General features: G+C 36.8%; 2 protein-coding genes across 3 annotated transcripts in view; both read left to right on the top strand.

Annotated features, from left to right (window-relative positions):
* appa (amyloid beta (A4) precursor protein a) overlaps positions 1–19,271 on the top strand; it is a 32,912-nt gene extending 13,641 nt beyond the window's left edge. Inside the window, exons 7-17 of one of the 2 annotated variants that reach the window (XM_084105292.1) lie at positions 2,417–2,584; positions 5,247–5,380; positions 5,928–6,002; positions 6,662–6,820; positions 8,911–9,039; positions 10,042–10,141; positions 11,669–11,863; positions 12,996–13,049; positions 14,504–14,586; positions 15,562–15,708; positions 17,756–19,271. In XM_084105292.1, the coding sequence (XP_083961418.1) occupies positions 2,417–2,584; positions 5,247–5,380; positions 5,928–6,002; positions 6,662–6,820; positions 8,911–9,039; positions 10,042–10,141; positions 11,669–11,863; positions 12,996–13,049; positions 14,504–14,586; positions 15,562–15,708; positions 17,756–17,857 (1,346 nt within the window). In that variant the 3' untranslated portion in view covers positions 17,858–19,271. The remainder of the gene's footprint in view (positions 1–2,416; positions 2,585–5,246; positions 5,381–5,927; positions 6,003–6,661; positions 6,821–8,910; positions 9,040–10,041; positions 10,142–11,668; positions 11,864–12,995; positions 13,050–14,503; positions 14,587–15,561; positions 15,709–17,755) is intronic. The other variant, XM_084105293.1, reaches the window with a different exon arrangement.
* A 4,388-nt stretch (positions 19,272–23,659) lies between these two features.
* The window catches only part of atp5pf (ATP synthase peripheral stalk subunit F6), a 7,655-nt gene continuing 7,314 nt past the window's right edge, over positions 23,660–24,000 (top strand). The window contains exon 1 of the mRNA XM_084105422.1: positions 23,660–23,797. Within this exon, the coding sequence (XP_083961548.1) occupies positions 23,703–23,797 (95 nt within the window). The 5' untranslated portion in view covers positions 23,660–23,702. The remainder of the gene's footprint in view (positions 23,798–24,000) is intronic.

Below are 24,000 nucleotides of genomic sequence, written 5' to 3'. Positions count from 1 at the left end.
GAATCTGTCAAACAAACAGATTTATATTTTACATTGCAACTTGATTTTTAAATCCGATTATATTATTTTTCACAAATAAATTAATAGTTAAGTACACAAAGAAAAAGCAAGTAAACAATTTAGCCATGATAATCATATTTTTACAGATTAAGACAAGGTTGGATTTACAATGCTTTCAAAATAAAAGTCCCACATAAAAATATTCAGATATATAATATTGTTTATTTTTATGAATTATTCATAATTTGTTTATTATTGTATTTGACTTTAGACCATTTTAAAGTAACAAACACCATAATGTGATTTTTTATTATTTTTTTTTTTTTCAAGTAAGAAAGGATATTAACCCTCTGGAGTCTGAGCGGTTTTCTGGGCCCTTGAGATGTTCTGACATGCTCTTACATTTGTGCTTTTTTCAGTTGCTTATAAACATATTAATGGCAAAGGTGTAAATTCACTCTATAAAGCACAAACAGGGCTACCATAATATGTGAGCCACGTGTATGTACATGTTTTAATTTTTGAGAGAATAATGTTTATGCGTGGATATTGAAAAAACTAAAAACTAAAATTTCTGAAATAAGGCCACAAAACACATAGTAAATATGTGTCAATAAGACTTTTGACCAATGGATGTCGTCGCCTATAGTTTTTTCTTCAAAATTATGTGAAAATAGTCTTGCTTTATCGTTCAAATAAAACCATACATTGATTTAAATTGATGTAAAACAGGTTTTGCTTGGAAAGCCAATATGCGAGGGGGCGTGAACGAGGAGTGGTTTACACCTGAATTACCACCCACTCTGCATAATGATGAGCCATTCACACAGGTGTGAAACTGGCTGAGCCACAATGCTTGGACAAAAGATATTTAGAAGAAGACTTATATTGACCATTTAAGATTTTGCTTACATCTATCTTGTACATATGTTGTGCTATTTTATTAAAAAAGTTACAATTACAACAATAATTACAATTTCAACAATATTTCAAGTGTACTCTTTCTTTGTAAAAAAAAAGAAAGATTATAGGCCTACATTTTATCTATGTATTCATTACTTTGAATATAGCCAACATTGGAACAGCTAACATCTTAGTTGATGACTTTATTTTTGACAAAAATATTAGGCTATTTTATATATAGATTTTTACTCATCTCAGTATAGCAATACAGTTTGCTAAAACATCATCATTCGTTGACGATAGGCTTATTTACTTTAAATCCAGGAAAGTTGTTAGTGAAAAAATTATTAAAATTAAGATACAATTGATACAAAACGAAATTCGTTTTAAAGAAAGGATTGGTACTTTCTGTTTTGAGGTCTCTGTGAAAGTTTGAAAGTCTTTTAGTGTTTTTTTTTTTAGAGCTCGCGTCCATAATGGAGAAAAAACAGAGCGCATGCCGTTCATTCGTCAATAAACAGAAACCCGAGAAGGAAAAACTTACTAGTATTCCTCAGCTCGTATTCCTCGTATTCCTCATTATTCCTCACAGCGCTGCAAGACGGTGTAAGCAAGTAATGTTCTGAATAAACTTGTGTTTTGGTTTTCTCGAGCTGATGGGGGCGTTCACAGGATTGCGCGGATTACCTCAGCCATTTGCGTTTGAATAGCGTGCGCTCTCCGTGGGCGGAGTCACATTACATTTGAATTAGCTCTAATTAGGTCGACTGGAATCGCTCTCTTTTAATACAGATTTCACAAGATGAGAATATTTGTTTTTTATATAAATTACTTCATTTAAAAGAAGAGATTTCAAGCTTCATAAAGACATATATCACTTGTATGTGTGAGAAGTATTCACTGAGTTATGGTTCATTTTCGGACGCGTTTCAGAATGGACTACACGGACAGAGAGAAGGCAGAACTCGCTTCGTGATTATTTTTCTTTATTTGTCGAAAAGCACAACCCTATGTTTTTATTGTGAGTATACATAAAAATAATACACATTTAACAGAATCGATTGATGTATGGAACTCCTATGGAAAATCAAAGTCAACAGAGTATTCATGAGTTTCTTTTACACTGATAAAAAAAAAGCGAGCTGGTATCGCCGGCGATACCGTCGACCTCAGGGGGTTAAATGAAAAGATGAAGGATGGGACTTAACATTTCGCAAGGCTTTCAAAATAAAAGTCCCACTTGTCAAATAAGTCGCATAATGTCTTAGACAGAACTGTTAAACCGAGACAGTAAATGAATGAAGACACTCAGGCGCTGCCGTTCACAATGCTTTCAAAATAAAAGTCCCACGCGCTGTCAAAATAAGTCACATTTATTATTCAAAATAAAAGTCACATCAGTCAAACAGATGCAGAAAAAAATGCAAAATATCGATATATCGGTCGACCACTAGTTCTCGTGTCATCAGACGCTGCTCTTCATGCGTGTCTGCGTGTGTGTGTGTTCCGTCAGAGGTGTGTTTTGCGAGCGCAGAGACGGGCCCCTGCAGGGCCATGTTGCCGCGCTGGTATTTTGTGCGCGAGGAGGGCCGGTGCGCGCCCTTCATCTACGGTGGCTGCGGAGGGAACCGCAATAACTTTGAGTCGGAGGAATACTGTCAGTCTGTCTGCAGCAGTGTGTGTAAGTCACCGACAGAACCGACACGCGTGCCACTAACACTCATTCACTCACACTCGTGCCCATCAAACCTCAGGCTTCCTTCAGAGAAACACAACAAGAGACGTTTAGCAAGATGCTGTTAATCATAATGAAAGCAGACAGCGATCAGGAGCCGTCAAAAAGCTCCATAGAAGTACCATAAACGGGTTTTCAAAGTGGGGTCTGGGGGAAAACAATGTAAAAAAATAAATAATAAAAATAAATAAAAATACAAATATAATAAAAATGGATTAAAATAAATTATAAAGGCTAAATAATAATAAAAATAATAAAATTGATTATAATAAACATATAAATAATAAACCGTACAATACTATAGTGAGTAGAATAAACTAACTAAATATTTTCCAAATAATATTTCACACATATTTCTAATATTTATTTTTCACAGTATAAATTGGTTCTGTATACATAAAAATGTATTGCTGCCTTTTTAAATGTTAGTATGGATCGGGGGTCTGGGGGAAAACAATGTAATAAATAAATTAATTAATTATAAAAATAGATTAAAATACAAATGTAATAAAAATGTATTTAATTATAAAGGCTAATAAAATAATAAAATTTAGATTAAAATAAACAAATAAATAATAAACAGTACAATACTATAGTGAGTTGAAAAAAATCCAAATAGTATTTCACACATATAAAAAAAAAGAAAGAAAAGTGTGTTAGTTTACTCTTAAAGTTAATATTTTTTAAATGCACTAAATTGCATTTTATCATTTGAAATATATATTTTTACAGCATTTATTAGTTAATTAAAATGTGCATGTTAGTTCACGATGCATTAACTAATGTTACAACTTTTAAACTTAAAAAATCTGATAGGAAAAGCTGAGATTAAATTAAATTAACCGTCTAAGAAATGCCTGTTGTAAATTCAGTACATTCAGTTCAAGTCCATTATTTCCAGAAGTATTCTACTAAATTTACTTCTTTATCACAAGGGTTATGATGCATTTATGGTGATTTTTGTGTCAGTTTTGGAGTTTGATAGTCACTGATCAGCGTGAGTATCCTGCTAAACGTCGTCTTTTGTGTTTCACTGAGGAAAGTAAGTCGTACGGGTTTGGAAGGACATGACGACGAGTGAATGAATTATTCCTTCAGTTTGAGACTCTTGCTGATCTGCACTGACTGTCAGTTTCTCACGCGTGTGTGTGTGTGTGTGTGTGTGCGTTGGCTGCTGATTAACTCAGATCTTCTCTCTGAATTTCTCTGTAATTCTTCAACTAATCTTGTGGTATTTTTGTGAGACTGAAGTGTGTGTGTGTTTTACATTTGCATGCATAAAATTGTCAATGTCTTCACTACAAACCTTGAGCTTCCTCGCTTCTCTCTTCATGACTTTATCTGTCAAATGCTGTTTAGACTTTAGTAAGTGTCGTTCAAGTCATGCTTTCAATCAAGTCCTTTGATATGGTAAGTAATGCATCAACAAGAGAGAAAATTGTGCTTGTCAAGCCATTTCATGTTGGATCCTATTGCTGGTTTGAGATATGAATAATTTGCATCAGCTCTATTTTATAGAGTATAAATAACCAGACATCATACAGAGATTATCTGTAACTTAAACACAATCGTTTGGCACAAATCATCCAGAATGTTCTGCTCAAGGTTGCAGTTTCTTGTGTGTTATATTGCCTCACTACAGATTAAACAGGAATAAAATGGTCAAACTCTCTTCTAACCGTTTTAACCCTGGTTTAGTTCACCACTTCGTATTTACTGTAATTTCAAGATGGCAACATGTGATGTCAAAATCGAAAATTCCCAGCTTACTAGTTGTTTGGGATGCACCTATATGGAAATTTTGGCCAATACCGATAACCGATAATTCTTTCTATTTGATAACCGATATATTGGCCGATAAATCTAAATCCAAATTTTTATGTAATTTTTAAAAGCCTGATTATAAAAACTAAAGTTTTACCATTAAAAGCCATGTCCAAAACACAAATCTAATGTTCTCATTGTAATTTTATGAAGCCGATATGACAGACATTATATATATTTGTATTTTATACTGTATTTTCCTTTTTTGAAGTGATTCAAATCATATTTCAAGCAATTCAAAACCATCATGTTGAACATCTGAAGCGTCTCAGCTGCAGGAAATAATACATTATTTATCGGCTGTAATATATCGGCCAAATTTTCTTATCAGACCGATAACATTAAAAATGAAGATACAGTAGTCAGTGGATCAACAAAGTTCATGTATAACTTTGATGAAAGGTTTCAATCCACTTCAAATGTTGACTACTGTATATCGGCCGATACCGATATGATGGCCGATATATCGTGCATCTCTCCAAGTTGTAATTACGAGCTCTATGAGGTCGTGAGATCTTACCGTTCTTTACTCTAAAAGTTAATATTTTTTAAATGCACTAAATTGCAAATGTGAAATGTGTAATTAGGAATTAAATGGTCAAAACCCTGGTTTAAGCTGCATTCACACCACATTGTAATTACCATCATTTCAAGATGACAACACATGATGGCAATTTTTTTTTAAAAACAATAAAGTAGTAGTTCTGAACTTACGAGCTGTGAGGACGTGAGATCTTCCCTTACCAGCCTCTTCTGATGTGTTGTGTCTCTGTGGGATCCGCAGTGCCGACTCCCTCCTCCAGTCCTCCCGACGCCGTGGACCGATACCTGGAGACGCCGGCCGACGAGAACGAACACGCTCACTTCCTGAAGGCCAAGGAGAGCCTGGAGGCCAAACACCGCGAGCGCATGTCTCAGGTTCGACACGCAGACAAACTCGTGCTTTCGAGGACACAATAAATTGACCAAAAGTGACATTTATAATGTTACAAAAGATTCTATTTCAAATAAATGTTGTTCTATTGATCTTTCTATTCATCAAAGAATCCTGAAAAAAAAAATTCATCACAGTTTCCACAAAAAATATGAAACTGTTTCCAACATTGATAATCATAAATGTTTCTCAAGCAGCGAATCATCATATTAGAGTGATTTCTGAAGGATCATGTGACAATGAAGACTGGAGTAATGATGCTGAACATTCAGCTTTGATCACAGGAATAAATTACACTTTACTATATATATATATATAACATCTGCTTTAAATTACAATAATATTTCCCTATTTTTACTGTATTTTTGATCAAATAAACCCAGACTTTGTGACTTCTTTCAAAAACATAAACAAATCTACCTTACTATATTTTTGTGAATGATTTTTTGAAGCTGTTTCTATAGAAATATGAGGTTTGATGTAACATGATGGAGGATAAAGTGCTGATTGTCATGTGATCTTGTTCTGTAGGTGATGAGGGAATGGGAAGAGGCCGAGAGACAGGCGAAGACTTTACCGCGCAACGACAAGAAGGCCGTGATCCAGGTCAGTTCAGTCCTTTACCGGGAATTCTACCTGGGAATTTCCCATGAGGTCCTTCCTTGTAGAATGAACTCCATTCATTTTCTCCATAGAGGAATTGATTTTTAACAATAACTTATTAACCTTTAAAGACCGTTAAAGTTTGTTAATCAATGGTATTTGCTTCTGTTGAAGCCATCAGCCCACATTATTTAAGCTTGAGTGTTTAACAGCAGGAATTTCTGGTGACAAACTGTGAGTTAATGAAATTGAGTTATTTTGAATTTAAGTTGAAAGAATGTGAGGAATGTGCTTAAATTACTATTTATTTATTATTTATTGATCAAATCTAGTAATTTAAAGGTAAATAAAATTAAAAATAACAAAAAATCTCCCAGAAAATTGCATTAAAAATAAACATTTTTTTTATATCAAAATGAAATAAAATAAGCTTTCTGGACAAAAATAAATAAATAAAAAAAGTATTATCTTAGGGCCATTTTCAGCTTCGGGATCCGCTAGGGAAGGATGAGTCAATAGAGACTTTTTTCAAAATCCCTATGGGAGAAATGAATGGAAAAAGCACTTCCGGAACAAATGCCGCTGAAAAAAGGGGCGATCGCTGTTGCACTCTATTGTTTGATTTCCCATGAGTCTTTGCCTGATTGCTGGTGTCCCCGCAGCGCTTCCAGGAGAAGGTGGAGGCGCTGGAGCAGGAGGCGGCCGGTGAGCGCCAGCAACTGGTGGAGACACACATGGCTCGCGTGGAGGCGCTTCTGAACGACCGGCGCCGGCTGGCTCTCGAGAGCTACCTGTCCTCCCTGCAGAGCGACCCGCCCCGGGTACACGCGTGTGCTCTAACACACACCTCACATGATGCTCAGATACACACGTGTGCTCTAACACACACCTCACATGATGCTCAGATACACACGTGTGCTCTAACACACACCTCACATGATGCACTGATACACACGTGTGCACTAACACACACCTCACATGATGCTCAGATACACGCGTGTGCTCTAACACACACCTCACATGATGCACTGATACACACGTGTGCACTAACACACACCTCACATGATGCTCAGATACACACGCGTGTGCTCTAACACACACCTCACATGATGCACTGATACACACGTGTGCACTAACACACACCTCACATGATGCTCAGATACACACGCGTGTGCTCTAACACACACCTCACATGATGCACAGATACACACGTGTGCTCTAACACACACCTCACATGATGCTCAGATACACACGTGTGCTCTAACACACACCTCACATGATGCACAGATACACACGTGTGCTCTAACACACACCTCACATGATGCTCAGATACACACGTGTGCTCTAACACACACCTCACATGATGCACTGATACACACGTGTGCACTAACACACACCTCACATGATGCTCAGATACACGCGTGTGCTCTAACACACACCTCACATGATGCACTGATACACACGTGTGCACTAACACACACCTCACATGATGCTCAGATACACACGCGTGTGCTCTAACACACACCTCACATGATGCACTGATACACACGTGTGCACTAACACACACCTCACATGATGCTCAGATACACACGCGTGTGCTCTAACACACACCTCACATGATGCACAGATACACACGTGTGCTCTAACACACACCTCACATGATGCTCAGATACACACGCGTGTGCTCTAACACACACCTCACATGATGCACTGATACACACGTGTGCTTTTACACATGATGCTCAGATACACAAGCGTGTGCTCTAACACACACCTCACATGATGCACTGATACACGTGTGCTTTTACACATGATGCTCAGATACACAAGCGTGTGCTCTAACACACTCCTCACATGATGCACTGATACACGTGTGCTTTTACACATGATGCTCAGATACACACGCGTGTGCTCTAACACACTCCTCACATGATGCACTGATACACGCGTGTGCTTTTACACACGCCTCACATGATGCACTGATACACGTGTGCTTTTACACATGATGCTCAGATACACACGCGTGTGCTCTAACACACACCTCACATAATGCACTGATACACACGTGTGCTTTTACACACGCCTCACATGATGCACTGATACACGTGTGCTTTTACACATGATGCTCAGATACACACGCGTGTGCTCTAACACACACCTCACATGATGCACTGATACACGTGTGCTTTTACACATGATGCTCAGATACACACGCGTGTGCTCTAACACACACCTCACATGATGCACTGATACACGTGTGCTTTTACACATGATGCTCAGATACACACGCGTGTGCTCTAACACACTCCTCACATGATGCACTGATACACGCGTGTGCTTTTACACATGATGCTCAGACACACACGTGTGCTCTAACACACACCTCACATGATGCACTGATACACGAGTGTGCTCTAACACACACCTCACATGATGCACTGATACACACGTGTGCTTTTACACACGTCTCACATGATGCACACATACACATACAAGTGCTTATTCTGTAGAAACTCGTTCACACGCATCATACACAAGAGTTCATAAGTTTGGAATTAATATTTTTGCCATTTTAAAAGTCAGAATTGCATGATATACTTCTGTCTCATTTTTAGCTTGCATTAGATATGACACATGACTGGTAGATCAATTAAATTAAATTGAATGTGGAGGATTATAACTTGATTGACAGGGCAGTTTAAACGGAGACAAAGTAGTTTGTTCCAAAAGCTACTCGAAAGTATCTTCATTAAAGGAGTGCATGCTTTTAGGGTGTAGTATAAATAGGAGAATTGTGACGTAGCATATAGAAATACAGATCATATGAGTTCTGAATGTGAGAGAGTTTGCTGATATCAAAACTGATATCTGGTGTTGTGAGTGTTTGCTGATGCTGCTGTGTCTCCTGCAGCCTCGGCATGTGTTCAGTCTGCTGAAGAAGTACGTGCGCGCCGAGCAGAAAGACCGACAACACACACTCAAACACTTCGAACACGTGCGCATGGTCGACCCGAAGAAAGCCGCGCAGATCCGGCCGCAGGTACGAGTTCATCACCGATAATAACCTGCAAAAATAGCACATTATTGACTGTCAGCGTTCTTGTGCTTTTACAGTATGTTTTATGTAAATAATAAATAAAAAAAATCCCCATAATAATGTTGAACTATTGCGCTTGACGTATAAATGTGAAGTTAACACTTTACAGTAAGCTCCCATCCTGGTTCATTTGAGTTTTTATTTTAGTATTATTAATATTTTGAATTAGCTTTTATTTTTAAATATTTTTTTTATGTTAATTTTATTTTTAGTAGTTTTGTTAAGTGCTTTTGTCTTTCTTTTTTTTAAAGATTTTTTATAGTATTTATTTAGGTTTCATTTTTTTTTTTTTTTTTTTTTTATCTTGATTTATTTCCAGTTAATAATTTTAGTGCTTCTCATTTTCATTTAGTTTAATTTCATTTCAGCTTTATTTCAGTTTACAGAAATGTTTTTAGTTAACGATATTAACCCTGGGTCCAATTAGTTAATGCATTAACTAACAATGATAAATGTTACATTATTTATTAATCCATTCTTCACACCGCTTTAATTGAATTAAATCAGGATGCATTTACTAAAGTAGTAAAATTACATAAGATATTAAGTCTTGTTTTCAGGGGAAATAAATTAAAATTAAGTGAGTTTTTGCTTAAAACAAGCAAAATTATCTGCCAAAATTATCTAAAAAATATTTTCTTACCCCATTGGCAGATAATTTTCCATTTTTTAAGCATCAACTCACTTAATTTTGTTAATTCCCCCAGAAAACAGGACATAATATCTTATGTAATTTCACTCATGTAGTAAATGCATCTTAATTTACGAATTTTTAGATATTTGGACTGGAAACGAGACTAAATTTTCTGCAGTGCATCTGGTTAACTAGGCTTTGCTGATTGTGAAGATGAGCAAACCGTGAGTTAGCTGGATCTTTGAAGATCCTTTAGGATTGAAGCGGATTAAAAGCTCAGTGACCCACTGACCTCTGACCTTTGACCTCAGGTGCTAACCCATCTGCGTGTGATCGAGGAGCGAATGAACCAGTCTCTCGGGCTCCTGTACAAGGTGCCGGGAGTCGCTGAGGATATCCAGGACCAAGTCGGTGAGTTTGTGACGAGACTGTGATGTTGTTCAGGAAAGAGATGATGACAAACTAACCATATGTGACCCTGGACCACAAAACCAGTCACATGGGTCAATTTTTGGAAATTGAGATTTATACATCATCAATAAATAAGCTTTCCATTGATGTTTGGTTTGTTATGATAGGACAATATTTGGCCGAGATACAACTATTGAAAATCTGGAATCTGAGGGTGCAAAAAATCAAAACATTGAGAAAATCTCCTTTAAAGTTGTTCATTTATGTTGGCGATTGTGCTGCATTCACTCACAGAAATACATGTTATATATATTTACGATAGGAAATTCACAAAATATCTTCATGGAACATGATCTTTACTTAATATCCTAATGATTTTTGGCATAAAAGAAAAATGGATCATTTTGACCCATATAATGTATTGTTGGCTATTGCCACAGATATACCCGTGCGACTGGAGACTGGTGACGTGATCCAGGGTCACAATATAATGATGGACTATATTTGACTGTAATGATGGAGTCAGATGTGGTATCGGGTCTGATCTCACGTGTTGCTCGTCCACTGGTGTGTATTTGTGTCTCGTGCATCACCGCTCCATCTGTGCGTTTGCTCTCTGGCTTCTGGCTTCGTTCCTGCGTTCGGCAGCAGCTCGTCTGTCATCAAGTGTGTCTGTAATTAAAGCTCTGATAAGCCTGTCGTTTCCTCTGTAATCCTGTCGTATCGTCATCAATCATCATCATCATCATCATCATCTCTCTCTCTCTCTCTCTCTCTCTCTCTCTCTCTCTCTCTCTCTCTCTCTCTCACACTTCATTATTATTGTCAAAACATGCCTTTAAGTTTAACTATTTTCTATTTTTTTTAAATGTGAACATATTTTATGTTTAAAATATTTAATTATGTAAACCATAACAAATCATTTTGGAATAGCTTTAAAAGTTGTATGTGCTATTATTTGTAAATTATATCAAATATATATGCGACACTGGATCCCGTCACCAGTCTCGAGTCGCACGGGTATATCTGTGGCAATAGCCAACAATACACTGTATGGATCAAAATTATCCATTTTTCTTTTATGCCAAAAATCATTAGGATATTAAGTAAAGATCATGTTCCATGAAGATATTTTGTAAATTTCCAACCGTAAATATATAAAACATGTATTTTTGTGAGTGAATGCAGCACAATCGCCAACATAAATGAACAACTTTAAAGGAGATTTTCTCAATGTTTCGATTTTTTTTGCACCCTCAGATTCCAGATTTTCAATAGTTGTATCTCAGCCAAATATTGTCCTATCATAACAAACCAAACATCAATGGGAAGCTCATTTATTCAGCTTTCATGTGATGTATAACTCTCAATTTCAAAAAATTGATCATATGACTGGTTTTGTGATCCAGGGTCACATATATGAAAATATGTATATTGAATGTCCCCATTTAGATAGCTAAGTAAACGTGTGTGTGTGTGTGTGTGTGTGTGTGTGTGTGTGTGTGTGTGTGTGTGTGTGTGTCTCAGAGCTGTTGCAGCGCGAGCAGCAGGAGATGTCGGCTCAGTTGGCTAACCTGCAGAGTGACGTCCGGGTGAGTTACGGCAACGACGCGCTGATGCCGGACAGCACCGTGAGCCTGGACCTGCTGCCGGCCGAAGACTCGCAGGGCTTCGGCTTCATACACCCCGAGAGCTTCAACCAGCCCAACACACAGAACGAGGGTACGAGCTGGACGTATCCCAGCAGCCCCGGCTGCCATCCGACACCCGCTGTCACAGGAACACCGAGATCTGATGCTTCCAATCAGCAATTCATTACCAGTCTGCTCTCTAGGGCTGGCAAAATGGCTGAAAAGCTCAATTCAAATTTCTATCTTAATCATTAGCAAAATGTGAATTGTAAAGGCAATGCTTAAAGGGATAGATCATCCAAACATGAAAATTAGCCCATGATTGATTTACTTGCCCTCAAGTCATCCTAGGTGTATGATTATTATTATGATTATGAAGTTATATTAAAAAAATGTCCTGGTTCTTCCAAGCTTTATAATGGCAGTGGATGGCTGTTTCTGTTTTGAAGTCCATAAAAGTGCATCTGTCATCATAAAAGTGCATCTGTCCATCATAAAAGTGCATCTATCCATCATAAAAGTGCATCTGTCCATCATAAAAGTGCATCTGTTCATGATAAAAGTGCATCTATCCATCATAAAAGTGCATCTGTCCATGATAAAAGTGCATCTATCCATCATAAAAGTGCATTTTATTTTTTTATCATGGATAGATGCACTTTTATGATGAATTGAATCACTTTTATGGACTTCAAAACAGAAACAGCCATTCACTGCCATTAAAGCTTGGAAGAGTCAGGACATTTTTTTAATATAACTCAGATTGTATTCGTCTGAAAGAAGAATGTCATATACACCTAGGATGACTTGAGGGCGAGTAAATCATGGGCTAATTTTCATTTTTGGGTGAACTATCCCTTTAATGTTAGAGGAAAAAAGTACTGTATTTTCTCCTATGCCCACAAGAGGGCGCAAGCGAGCGCAATAACCAAATATAAACCAAATCAAGCATCACATCTTTTATTGAAATGAAATGACTTTTGAAGCAATTGTTCTTAAATAAAATATAATTTCTATAATGTTCATGCAAGGAAAATTAGGTTACAATAGTGCATAAAACTGTGTTCGTGCATCAGAAACACAGTTATTTATTAACAATGAGCAATATTAATCGTTATGTTCATGCGTGTGTGTGAATGGCGCTCAGCTTTATTAGTCAGATGAATCCTGTGTTGATGTGAATATGAAGTGCATGAGTGAGTGATGCTCCTGTTTCTCCGCAGTTGAGCCGGTCGATGCCCGACCCGTCGCAGACCGAGGCTTCCCGACACGACCAGGTACGTGTGATCATGGAATATTTTTCAAATTTTTAACATATGCTCATAATTGTGTTTTATAATGTAAAACCTCACATCTGTTCCATATGGCTGTGAATTCAGTGACGTTTACTGCACATTTTGTTACATTATAAAACACAAACATGAGCACAAACACTGATAGCAGAATATTAATCTGAATATGGCAATATTTCCATTAGTGTTGAGTCATGTAAATGCCACAGTCTGATTCAGTTCAGTTTAAGACAATATTCTGGTTCCACAAATTCTGATTCCCATCTGTGAAATAATAAGCCTGTTTTAGGGCCATTTAAAATCCAGTTAATTTTTTCCAAAATGCATGTTTTCCCCGTTAAATTTAATGGTTCAATTAAAATGTAGTAATCAAAAAGCATGTCTAATTAATTGAAATCATGAAACGTATACAATTTAACAACAATTAATTAAAATATTTATAATTTATCACTGTGAAATTTATGATATTATTTTATTTATTTTGTTCTGAACATGTTGTAGCGCTTTGAGTTTGAGAAAGGCGCATTACAAATACAATTTATTACTATTATTAAAAGTTCATTTTGTTTTTTTTTTTCTTCTCAAATTTTTTTTTTTTCTGTTTTAAGTTTTTTTGGATTAAATATTCATGGTTTAATTAAATTTTAATAATCAAAAAGCATGTCTAATTAATTGAATTCATAAAAACTACAATTTATTAATTTCAAAAATATATATATTTTCATTTCTATGAAATTATTTTTTCCCCCCAGAAATTCTGTTGTGTATTTAAATTTTTCTGGCAATCAAATGAAGACATACAACATACATTTTTATCTTTTAATCATATTAAATTAAACAGCTTTTTTGTCATACAAATAATTAACCATTATGCAATAACACATTTAGTTGACTAAAACTTGACAAGGTTGAATATATATATAGTACATTTGACACAAAACTTAGACTAAAACTAAATTTAAAACATGTCAGAATAAAAACATTCGTAAAGGCCCATACCAAGACGGATAACTATATTAGCGTCCACACCAGCGCACGATATCGTTCTGTTTATTATAAGAGTGCTGCATTTTTATATCTTTTTATTATAATTATGCATTTTATGGCGTCTGTCGCTTTAAATGCTGGAGCTCTTAAAGCAAGATTCTGATTGGCTGTTCCAAATCAAATTGAAGACAAACTTTCGAATTATTTTCAAATCAAATTTGATATGAATACTAATTCCGTTCACCTCAAATTGAACGCATAACTCAAATGATCAAATTGCCGATGTTTTTATCGTTCATCAGCTGGAGAAAATCCCAACGATTTAATTTCTCTGTCATTATCGTTATAGTTGTGCTATAGACTCTTTGTAAGTCCTTGGTGTTAATGCAACACACCACTCGCTCCAGTGCATTACTTGCGATGTTTAATTTGCGTCTCTGGTTGTCAATCAGTGTCTGGACTGAAGCCGGATGATATTCCTGAGCTGCGGATGGAAGCCGAAGAGAGACACAGCGAAGTTTACCACCAGAAACTGGTACGTGCACGCTCATATTCTAGCTAACGACCTACACGCTCGCATCACAGTATTCTAGCTAACGACCTACACGCTCGCATCACAGTATTCTAGCTAACGACCTACACGCTCGCATCACAGTATTCTAGCTAACGACCTACACGCTCGCATCACAGTATTCTAGCTAACGACCTACACGCTCGCATCACAGTATTCTAGCTAACGACCTACACGCTCGCATCACAGTATTCTAGCTAACGACCTACACGCTCACATCACAGTATTCTAGCTAACGATGCGTTGCACGATTCAGTCGCCATGGCAACGCAACCCGCAGAAACCATGGGGGTTACGTTGCCATGGCGACTGAATTTATTCATTTAGACCATTTTAAGGCCTTAATTTGTGGAAGTTTTTAAGACCTATTTAAAAACTCTTAAAATGGTCTTAAATCAGAGCGGATCGTCTTAAATTCATAAAGTCATGGCATTAAATGTTGCATGCATGCTTTCCAGTACAAATATCGAAACAAGTTTAAATCAAGATAAATTTGCTTGAGATGGAAATGTAAAATGAAGTGAATAAATATGTCAAAACTTCTAAATGAAGCTGATTTTTGTGAGCCATCTGTAGATATTTGTTCTTGCATTAGTCATTTCAGAGAAAACAAAACTTCGTATTTCATGTCATTTTACATTATTTCCATATTGTAGAGGTTTTGAGGAAAATGATCAAAGCTTCTTTTTTTCTTTTCTTTTTTTTTTAGAAAAATGAATGAAAAAGTAACATATCTGTTGGAAGATGTATTTTCAAACTCTGAAGTGTTTCTCCATAAACATTTACATTTAGAGAACATATTGAGTTCCCTTCAGTTTATTTCTTAAATGTCCGTTACTTGGTCTTAAATAAGTCTTAAATTTAAAACCTTCATAAAATCTTTATCGTTGAGAGGTCAGTGCCTGTAATCTGGTCTTCTCTCTTGTTTCCGTTGCTCAGGTTTTCTTTGCCGAGGACGTGAGCTCCAATAAGGGAGCTATTATTGGCCTGATGGTCGGAGGCGTTGTCATAGCAACCATCATCGTCATCACCCTGGTGATGCTGAGGAAGAAACAGTACACGTCCATCCACCACGGGATCATTGAGGTCAGTGCCAATTACATGGGTAAGCCCCGCCCCCTTAGTTACGGTTGCTAACTCGGACAAACAAACAGAGTTGCGAACTGTCTCACAATGAAAGCTGTCAGTGTGAAAACCTTGTCAAGTCTCCTTCATTTATACAGCGCTTTAACAATATAGATCGTTTCAAAGCAGCTTTACAGTGATAACAGGAGATTACAGTAACAGAGATTGTTCAGGCTTTACAGCAGCTCTAGAATAAAGTTATTATCCAGCTAAAGTTAGTTTTGATTGATTCACTTCCGTCGCAAACCTTGAAAAAGGGTTCCAAGATGTATAATGTGACTCTGGACCACAAAACCAGTCACATGAGTCAATTTTTTTAAATTGAGAGTTATACATCATATGAAAGCTGAATAAATAAGCGTCCCATTGATGTATGGTTTGTTAGGATAGGACAATATTTGGCTGATATACAACTATTGGAATCTGAGGATGCAAAAAAATCAAAACATTGAGAAAATCTCCTTTAAAGTTGTTCATTTATGTTGGCGATTGTGCTGCATTCACTCACAGAAATACATGTTTTATACATTTACGGTAGGAAATTTACTAAATATCTTCATGGAACATGATCTTTACTTAATATCCTAATGATTTTTGGCATAAAAGAAAAATCTATAATTTTGACCCATACAATGTATTGTTATACAAATATACCCGTGCGACTCGAGACTGGTTTTATGATCCAGGGTCACATTTAATCAATTTTGGACACAGAAGGACCAGCTCTCGTCGAGGAGATCTCAAGTGGGACTTTAATATGCCATTGAGGGATATATAAAAGATTTTAAAGTAAATATGGTGTGTAACAAGAGCGACACACAACCTGAAGCCACGCCCACATCGTCATTTCTGACTTATAACAAAACGCTGTCTAAAAGCTGCTATGTGACAAGATGTACAGCAAACAAGCTAAAAAAACAGAAATAAGTTTTATAAGCTGTCGACCTCAAAAAACGAGCATTTAAGGAGACAAAAGTCTGGAACGAATGAGTAAATTGTGGGATTCTGACACTCACTATGCACTAGAAATGTGTGCAGTGAACATTTTGTTAATTTCCAAATGTCAGTTTTATATATTATATTTCTCTAAGCTAAGCTACCCTGTCGCTGATTACGTTCCCCTCCAGTAGTTCTCAGAGTAACATGACACGTTACGCTCTGTCTCAATTGACCGTTCGCAAAGACCCGCCCCCTTTAGTTACTGTTGCTATGTCCGACAAGCCACGCCTCTCTCACACACACCATGTTCTCACGCGGAGCGGAGAGGACACTGACGACACACTGACACAGGACAGACCAGGGTACTTTTGATGTCAAACAAAGTCTCAACTTTCACATTAGGTCATTTTTTTTAAAGAGATATAAACAATAAATAGCGTTTTGTGGCTCTTTAATGTGTCTGACAGATCGCCTCAGTTAAAGCTGCTCGTGAACCGATCATCTCTTCCTTCTAGTTCATTTATAGCATCAAATAATCATGAATGAACATCAGAAGGAGTGTTGTTTCATCTGTGGACCGACGTCAGTACACACAGTTTTTCAAGTTCAAATCCTCCGACGTTAATCTACTAACTCTCCTGACTGATTTGGATGGCGGATTATGATTGGTCAGATCGCCTGTCAATCAAACTCCCTGCGAAGGGTCAATTGCCTGTATCCACTTTTGTCTCATTTTTTTGGGGTCGACAGCGTGTAAAAACTTATTTCTGGGTTTTTAGCTTGTTTGCTGTACACCTCGTCACATACAACGTGTGAATCAGTGTGAACTTGTGAATCAGCGTCGGCAGCACATCGTTTTACCATGTTTGTAGCATAAACGCCATCAAAACGATGAAAGCATCAGATCTTCCAATGATTCTCTATGCCGCTGAAACCTAAAGATGTCCGAGTTCCCCGTGCAACTGATACTCCACTGCCATTGGCTCATCTGCGTTCGGGGGGCGGGGCTTACCGATAGGTCAACTGTAGATGTGAGCAGGTGTGTAATGCGAATGGATCTGATTGACAGGTGGACGCTGCCGTGACCCCGGAGGAACGTCACCTGTCTAAGATGCAGCAGAACGGCTATGAAAACCCCACATACAAGTTCTTCGAGCAGATCCACAACTGATGGCGTAACTTACCCCCACCCGAACCCTCCTCATCTCCTCCTCATCTCCAGACGCTGCAGAGGACACCTGACACAAGCATCTCGTCTGCCATTGGCCAGTTTCCGTGACTGGCAGTCAGAGACCACCTCCCATTGGCTGGACGGACAGTCACATGTTCAGATTAATGCGGTTGGGGTCAGTTTCAGGTGGTTGAAGATTCCGTTTCAAATTGAATGCACAATTCAAAGCGCAAATCCAACTGAAAGCATAATTCAAATTCATTCCAAATCAAATCAGGACGCATAATTCGAATTCAATTCAAATTGAACACATTATTTAAATTCAAAACACAAATCAAATTGAACACACAATTCAAATTCAATTCAAATCACAAATCAAATTGAACACACAATTCAAATTCAATTCAAATCACAAATCAAATTGAATGCATAATTCAGATTCAACTGGAATTCAAATCACACATCATAATTCAAATTCATTCCAAATCAGATTGAACACATAATTAAAATTCAAATCACAAATCAAATTAAATACAATTCAAATCAAATTCAATGCATAATTCAGATTCAATTGGAATTCAGATCACAAATCATAATTCAAATTCATTCCAAATCAGATTGAGTGCATAATTCAAATTCAGTTCCAATTCAAATTTCAAATCAAATTTCAAATGAATAATTCTAATTCGGTTCACTTCAAATTGAACATTTCAAATCAAACTGAACACATAATTCAAATTCAGTTCAAGTTCAAATCAAACTGAATCCAAAAATCAATTTGAATGCACCATTAAAGTTGTTCATATTCAAACCACAAATCAGATTGAAGGCATAGTTCAAATTTGAATTCACTCCAGATTTTTCAACCAAGACCTCCCATTGGCCGAATGAACACGAACACGGTTTAAATTTTTCAATTGAATGCACAGTTGAGTGTCGTGTCCACTGCAGCGTCTGCTCTCTCTCACACTACTAAACGAGTGAAACACTGGGATATCTGAGGGATGAACGTCCGAGACTTCATCCCGTCTCTCCCTCCTCTCCCTCCTCTTCATCTTCATCACACACTGACTGCAGCTGCGCTGCGTTTGGTGATCACGAAAAAATCTAGTGGTAAAATTAATGTCCTTCTGAATGAGATCTTGAAATTGTTTGATTTATTTCTGGTTTGTTTTTCAAGAAAAAAAGAATAATTTAAAAAAAAGAAATTGCCAAAAAAAAAGTGTTTTTTTCTTTTCTTTTTTTTTTCAATCTTAAAGTAATGCAAAAAAAAAAACTAGTTGTAACTATGTAGTGCATGATAGAAAAAATGATGAAGAAAATCTTCTGCTATTTGGATCTTGGTCTTTTCTCATGTATAGACATTTTAGCAGAATTTAAACAGTAACTTGTGAAAATGTGATTTGAGTTGCACAAAAAAACTCTATTGGCTTCTGCTTTGATACAACTTAAACCATTCTTTTATTTGAATATTTTTTTATCAGGCTGAGATCCAGCGGTGGCTGTTGATGTACATTTACTGTCTTTAATGTTTTTGTCCTATGCATATCAGAGATTTATTTACTCCTTCTTTATAAACTGCTATTTAATTTAGATTTTCCATTGGACTCGTGGTTGTGTGTGTTTTTTAAGCGGGTGTCTGGGGGCGGGCGGGCGGGTTTTCGGGGCGTTTTCTGTATGTTTGTATCCAGTCGGTTTTGTGTTCTCAGATCACAGATGTAGAAATCTCTCTCTCTCTCTCTCTCTCTCTCTCTCTCTCTCTCTCTCTCTCTCTCTCTCTCTCTCTCTCTCTCTCTCTCTCTCTCTCTCTCTCTCTCGCTCTCTCTCTCTCTCTCTCTCGCTCTTTTTTTTTTTTTTTTTTTTACTGAGAGAGAAACACCTTCATCTCACTGCAAAATCAAAAGAAAATGGTTTTGCATTGCAACATTTTATTTAATTTCACCCCAAATTGTTATTACTGTAATGCAACAAAATAATTAAATATTTAAAGGGGCTATATGTACGAATTTGCATGTATTTATCGCTTTTTTATTGCTAATGTGTGAACGGTTTGTAACGAAACTTAAAAAACAAGACCTTCCCCGATTCCCTAGGTTGTCTATAGCCTTTAGACTGATGTTTATGTGAAGGACTCGGGACGTTTTTCCCGGGAAAATCAAAGGATGTGACGGTTACGTTCCCGTGAGTCTCTCTTCCGTAGCACATGAAATAAAAGCTTATGTTTAGGATAATGCCGAAAGAGTCATTCTGTACATATAGCCTCTTTAAATCGTATTTATGGTAATATTTGTACAGAACTGATTTGATTTAATGCTAATTTATTGGATTTTTTTTAATTACAATGAGAATTTGTGCTTAATTGACATGAAAATAATGTAAAAATGCAAAGAATATGAATAGGCAATGTGCAAAATGTTATTGCATATATTGTTCTTTTGATTTTGGGGTGAAATATGATTTGTTGGAGATTCTCGTGTGTTCTGATGCATCTGTCACTCTCACCTCTTGTTGTAGAAAGCGTCACGTGACCGAATGTGTTGCTGGTTATTATCAGATTACCAGTATAAACCGATGGTTATGATTATGTGACATCCAGCATTTACAGTTGATCAAAGTTTCATAATCCATAATCAAAACGCGTCTGATGAATGTCATAATCAATCGTTTACAGAATCTTCTCAGCGATGCCGTCACGCGTCGTTCGCACTGCTGTTCTCAGATCAGTGATGCATCATGGGTAATTATCAGTGTGGGTTGCTGTGGTTCAGAGATGGTGGTGATGAGGTTCTTTCTGTGATGTTTTTCTGTGTATCATTTGCTTTGACTGGAGAACAACTGCGCTTTCTACACTGTATTCCATAAATAAAGTTTTGAATGTACATACAGACTCTCTTTGTCGTGGCTCGTTTGTAATAATAGATCAAACTGTATGGACAGGATTGCAATATGAGTTTCAATGAGAGTTTAAATAGATGTGGACAAAATAAATAAATGGATAGTAGCATGTGGAATTAGATTTGTTTGTGTGCATGTATGTGAGTGTGTGCGTGTGTATATATATATAGTGAGGAAAATAAGTATTTGAACACCCTGCTATTTTGCAAGTTCTCCCACTTGGAAATCATGGAGGGGTCTGAAATTGTCATCGTAGGTGCATGTCCACTGTGAGAGACATAATCTAAAAAAAAAATCCAGAAATCACAATATATGATTTTTTAACTATTTATTTGTATGATACAGCTGCAAATAAGTATTTGAACACCTGTCTATCAGCTAGAATTCTGACCCTCAAAGACCTGTTAGTCTGCCTTTAAAATGTCCACCTCCACTCCATTTATTATCCTAAATTAGATGCACCTGTTTGAGGTCGTTAGCTGCATAAAGACACCTGTCCACCCCATACAATCAGTAAGAATCCAACTACTAACATGGCCAAGACCAAAGAGCTGTCCAAAGACACTAGAGACAAAATTGTACACCTCCACAAGGCTGGAAAGGGCTACGGGGAAATTGCCAAGCAGCTTGGTGAAAAAAGGTCCACTGTTGGAGCAATCATTAGAAAATGGAAGAAGCTAAACATGACTGTCAATCTCCCTCGGACTGGGGCTCCATGCAAGATCTCACCTCGTGGGGTCTCAATGATCCTAAGAAAGGTGAGAAATCAGCCCAGAACTACACGGGAGGAGCTGGTCAATGACCTGAAAAGAGCTGGGACCACCGTTTCCAAGGTTACTGTTGGTAATACACTAAGACGTCATGGTTTGAAATCATGCATGGCACGGAAGGTTCCCCTGCTTAAACCAGCACATCTCAAGGCCCGTCTTAAGTTTGCCAATGACCATTTGGATGATCCAGAGGAGTCATGGGAGAAAGTCATGTGGTCAGATGAGACCAAAATAGAACTTTTTGGTCATAATTCCACTAAACGTGTTTGGAGGAAGAAGAATGATGAGTACCATCCCAAGAACACCATCCCTACTGTGAAGCATGGGGGTGGTAGCATCATGCTTTGGGGGTGTTTTTCTGCACATGGGACAGGGCGACTGCACTGTATTAAGGAGAGGATGACCGGGGCCATGTATTGCGAGATTTTGGGGAACAACCTCCTTCCCTCAGTTAGAGCATTGAAGATGGGTCGAGGCTGGGTCTTCCAACATGACAATGACCCGAAGCACACAGCCAGGATAACCAAGGAGTGGCTCTGTAAGAAGCATATCAAGGTTCTGGCGTGGCCTAGCCAGTCTCCAGACCTAAACCCAATAGAGAATCTTTGGAGGGAGCTCAAACTCCGTGTTTCTCAGCGACAGCCCAGAAACCTGACTGATCTAGAGAAGATCTGTGTGGAGGAGTGGGCCAGAATCCCTCCTGCAGTGTGTGCAAACCTGGTGAAAAACTACAGGAAACGTTTGACCTCTGTAATTGCAAACAAAGGCTACTGTACCAAATATTAACATTGATTTTCTCAGGTGTTCAAATACTTATTTGCAGCTGTATCATACAAATAAATTGTTAAAAAATCATACATTGTGATTTCTGGATTTTTTTTTAGATGATGTCTCTCACAGTGGACATGCACCTACGATGACAATTTCAGACCCCTCCATGATTTCTAAGTGGGAGAACTTGCAAAATAGCAGGGTGTTCAAATACTTATTTTCCTCACTGTGTATATATATATATGTGTGTGTGTGTGTGTGTCTGTATATATATATATGTGTGTGTGTATATATGTGTGTGTGTGCTATAAATTAATATAAAAAAATCAACTAGAAATTAGTGTTCACATGAACAGAATACTAAGATTATGATTTTATTTAGAAATATTTATTACCACAGGTATTACATGCCTGTTATTATTTGTCATATTTACGTATTCATTGTATTTCAATGTGCTTCATGATGGTTTATTTTTCACCATTTCTTTGTTCAGTATATCCTTGTAGTGGCATGTCATGTTTTATAAATATTTTTTAATATATTTTTATAAATCTAAAGTCAGTATTTAGTCTTTCAGATTAACAGAATCCTTAATGATTTTTTTATTTATTTGAATGATCGATTACATTTCTGTTATTAATTGTCATATTTCCGCCATATATAACGGCTTAATCATTTCCACATCACTTTTGTACATTCTCTGCACAGAAACTGTATAAACCTTTACAGTCTGTGATATAAACACTGTCTCCCTCTGCTGTCCAAATATCATAATTCCTCATAGATGTTTTTTTAAATAGGCTAATTCTACACACACACACACACACACACACACACACATATAAATGGTATATAATGGTTTATGTTTATATATATATATATATATATATATATATATATATATATATATATATATATATGGGCATATAATGAAAAATAAACCATCATTGAGCACATTGAAATACAATGAATACGTAAATATGACAAACAATAATAGGCATGTAATACCTGTGGTAATAAATATTTCAAAATAAAATCATAACCTGAGTATTATGTTCATGTGAACACTAATTTCTAGTTGATTTTTTATATTAATTTATAGCACATTATATATATATATATATATATATATATATATATATATATATATATATATATATATAGGCATATAATGACCGAAGCGCTATTTAAACACACACACAAAATTAAAAGAAAGGCCTTGCTATTTCACAAAACAGAAAATGATATATTGTATAGCCTATTTTAAAGTAATATCGTTCGTATGTACTTAGTATGATCAAAGTTGATGGAGACCCAATTTCGAGGGAGGACCCGATTCTTTTTTTTTTTTTTTTTTTTTTTTTTTGGAGGACCGGGAGGACCCGATTCGTCATAACACCGGTAGTGAATGGTGCGTCATACCCATAAGCACGCGCGTGACCCGGAAGACCCGGAAGCACTTAGCGTCATCTGTTCTTCTGTGCATCGGGTGTCAAACACAAGGTTAGACGTGATATTAATCTTTATCTTGTTTGTTTCGAATGAAAATGAGAATATAATTGTTATGCTTGTGCATATAAACTCTTGTGTGTGTTTTAAACAGCAGTAGCGCTTTACTGCGCGTGAGGTCAATGTCATCAAACGAGTCACTGGTGTTAATGAACGTTTTAAAACTCAAGATATGAATTAATATGATAGTCAGGCGT

This window comes from Abramis brama (genome assembly GCF_963993115.1).
Source record: "Abramis brama genome assembly, chromosome: 2".
Classification (NCBI taxonomy): domain Eukaryota; kingdom Metazoa; phylum Chordata; class Actinopteri; order Cypriniformes; family Leuciscidae; genus Abramis; species Abramis brama.
The sequence above is the reverse complement of the archived record's forward strand: the minus strand, read 5'-3'. Positions and strand labels throughout refer to the sequence as shown.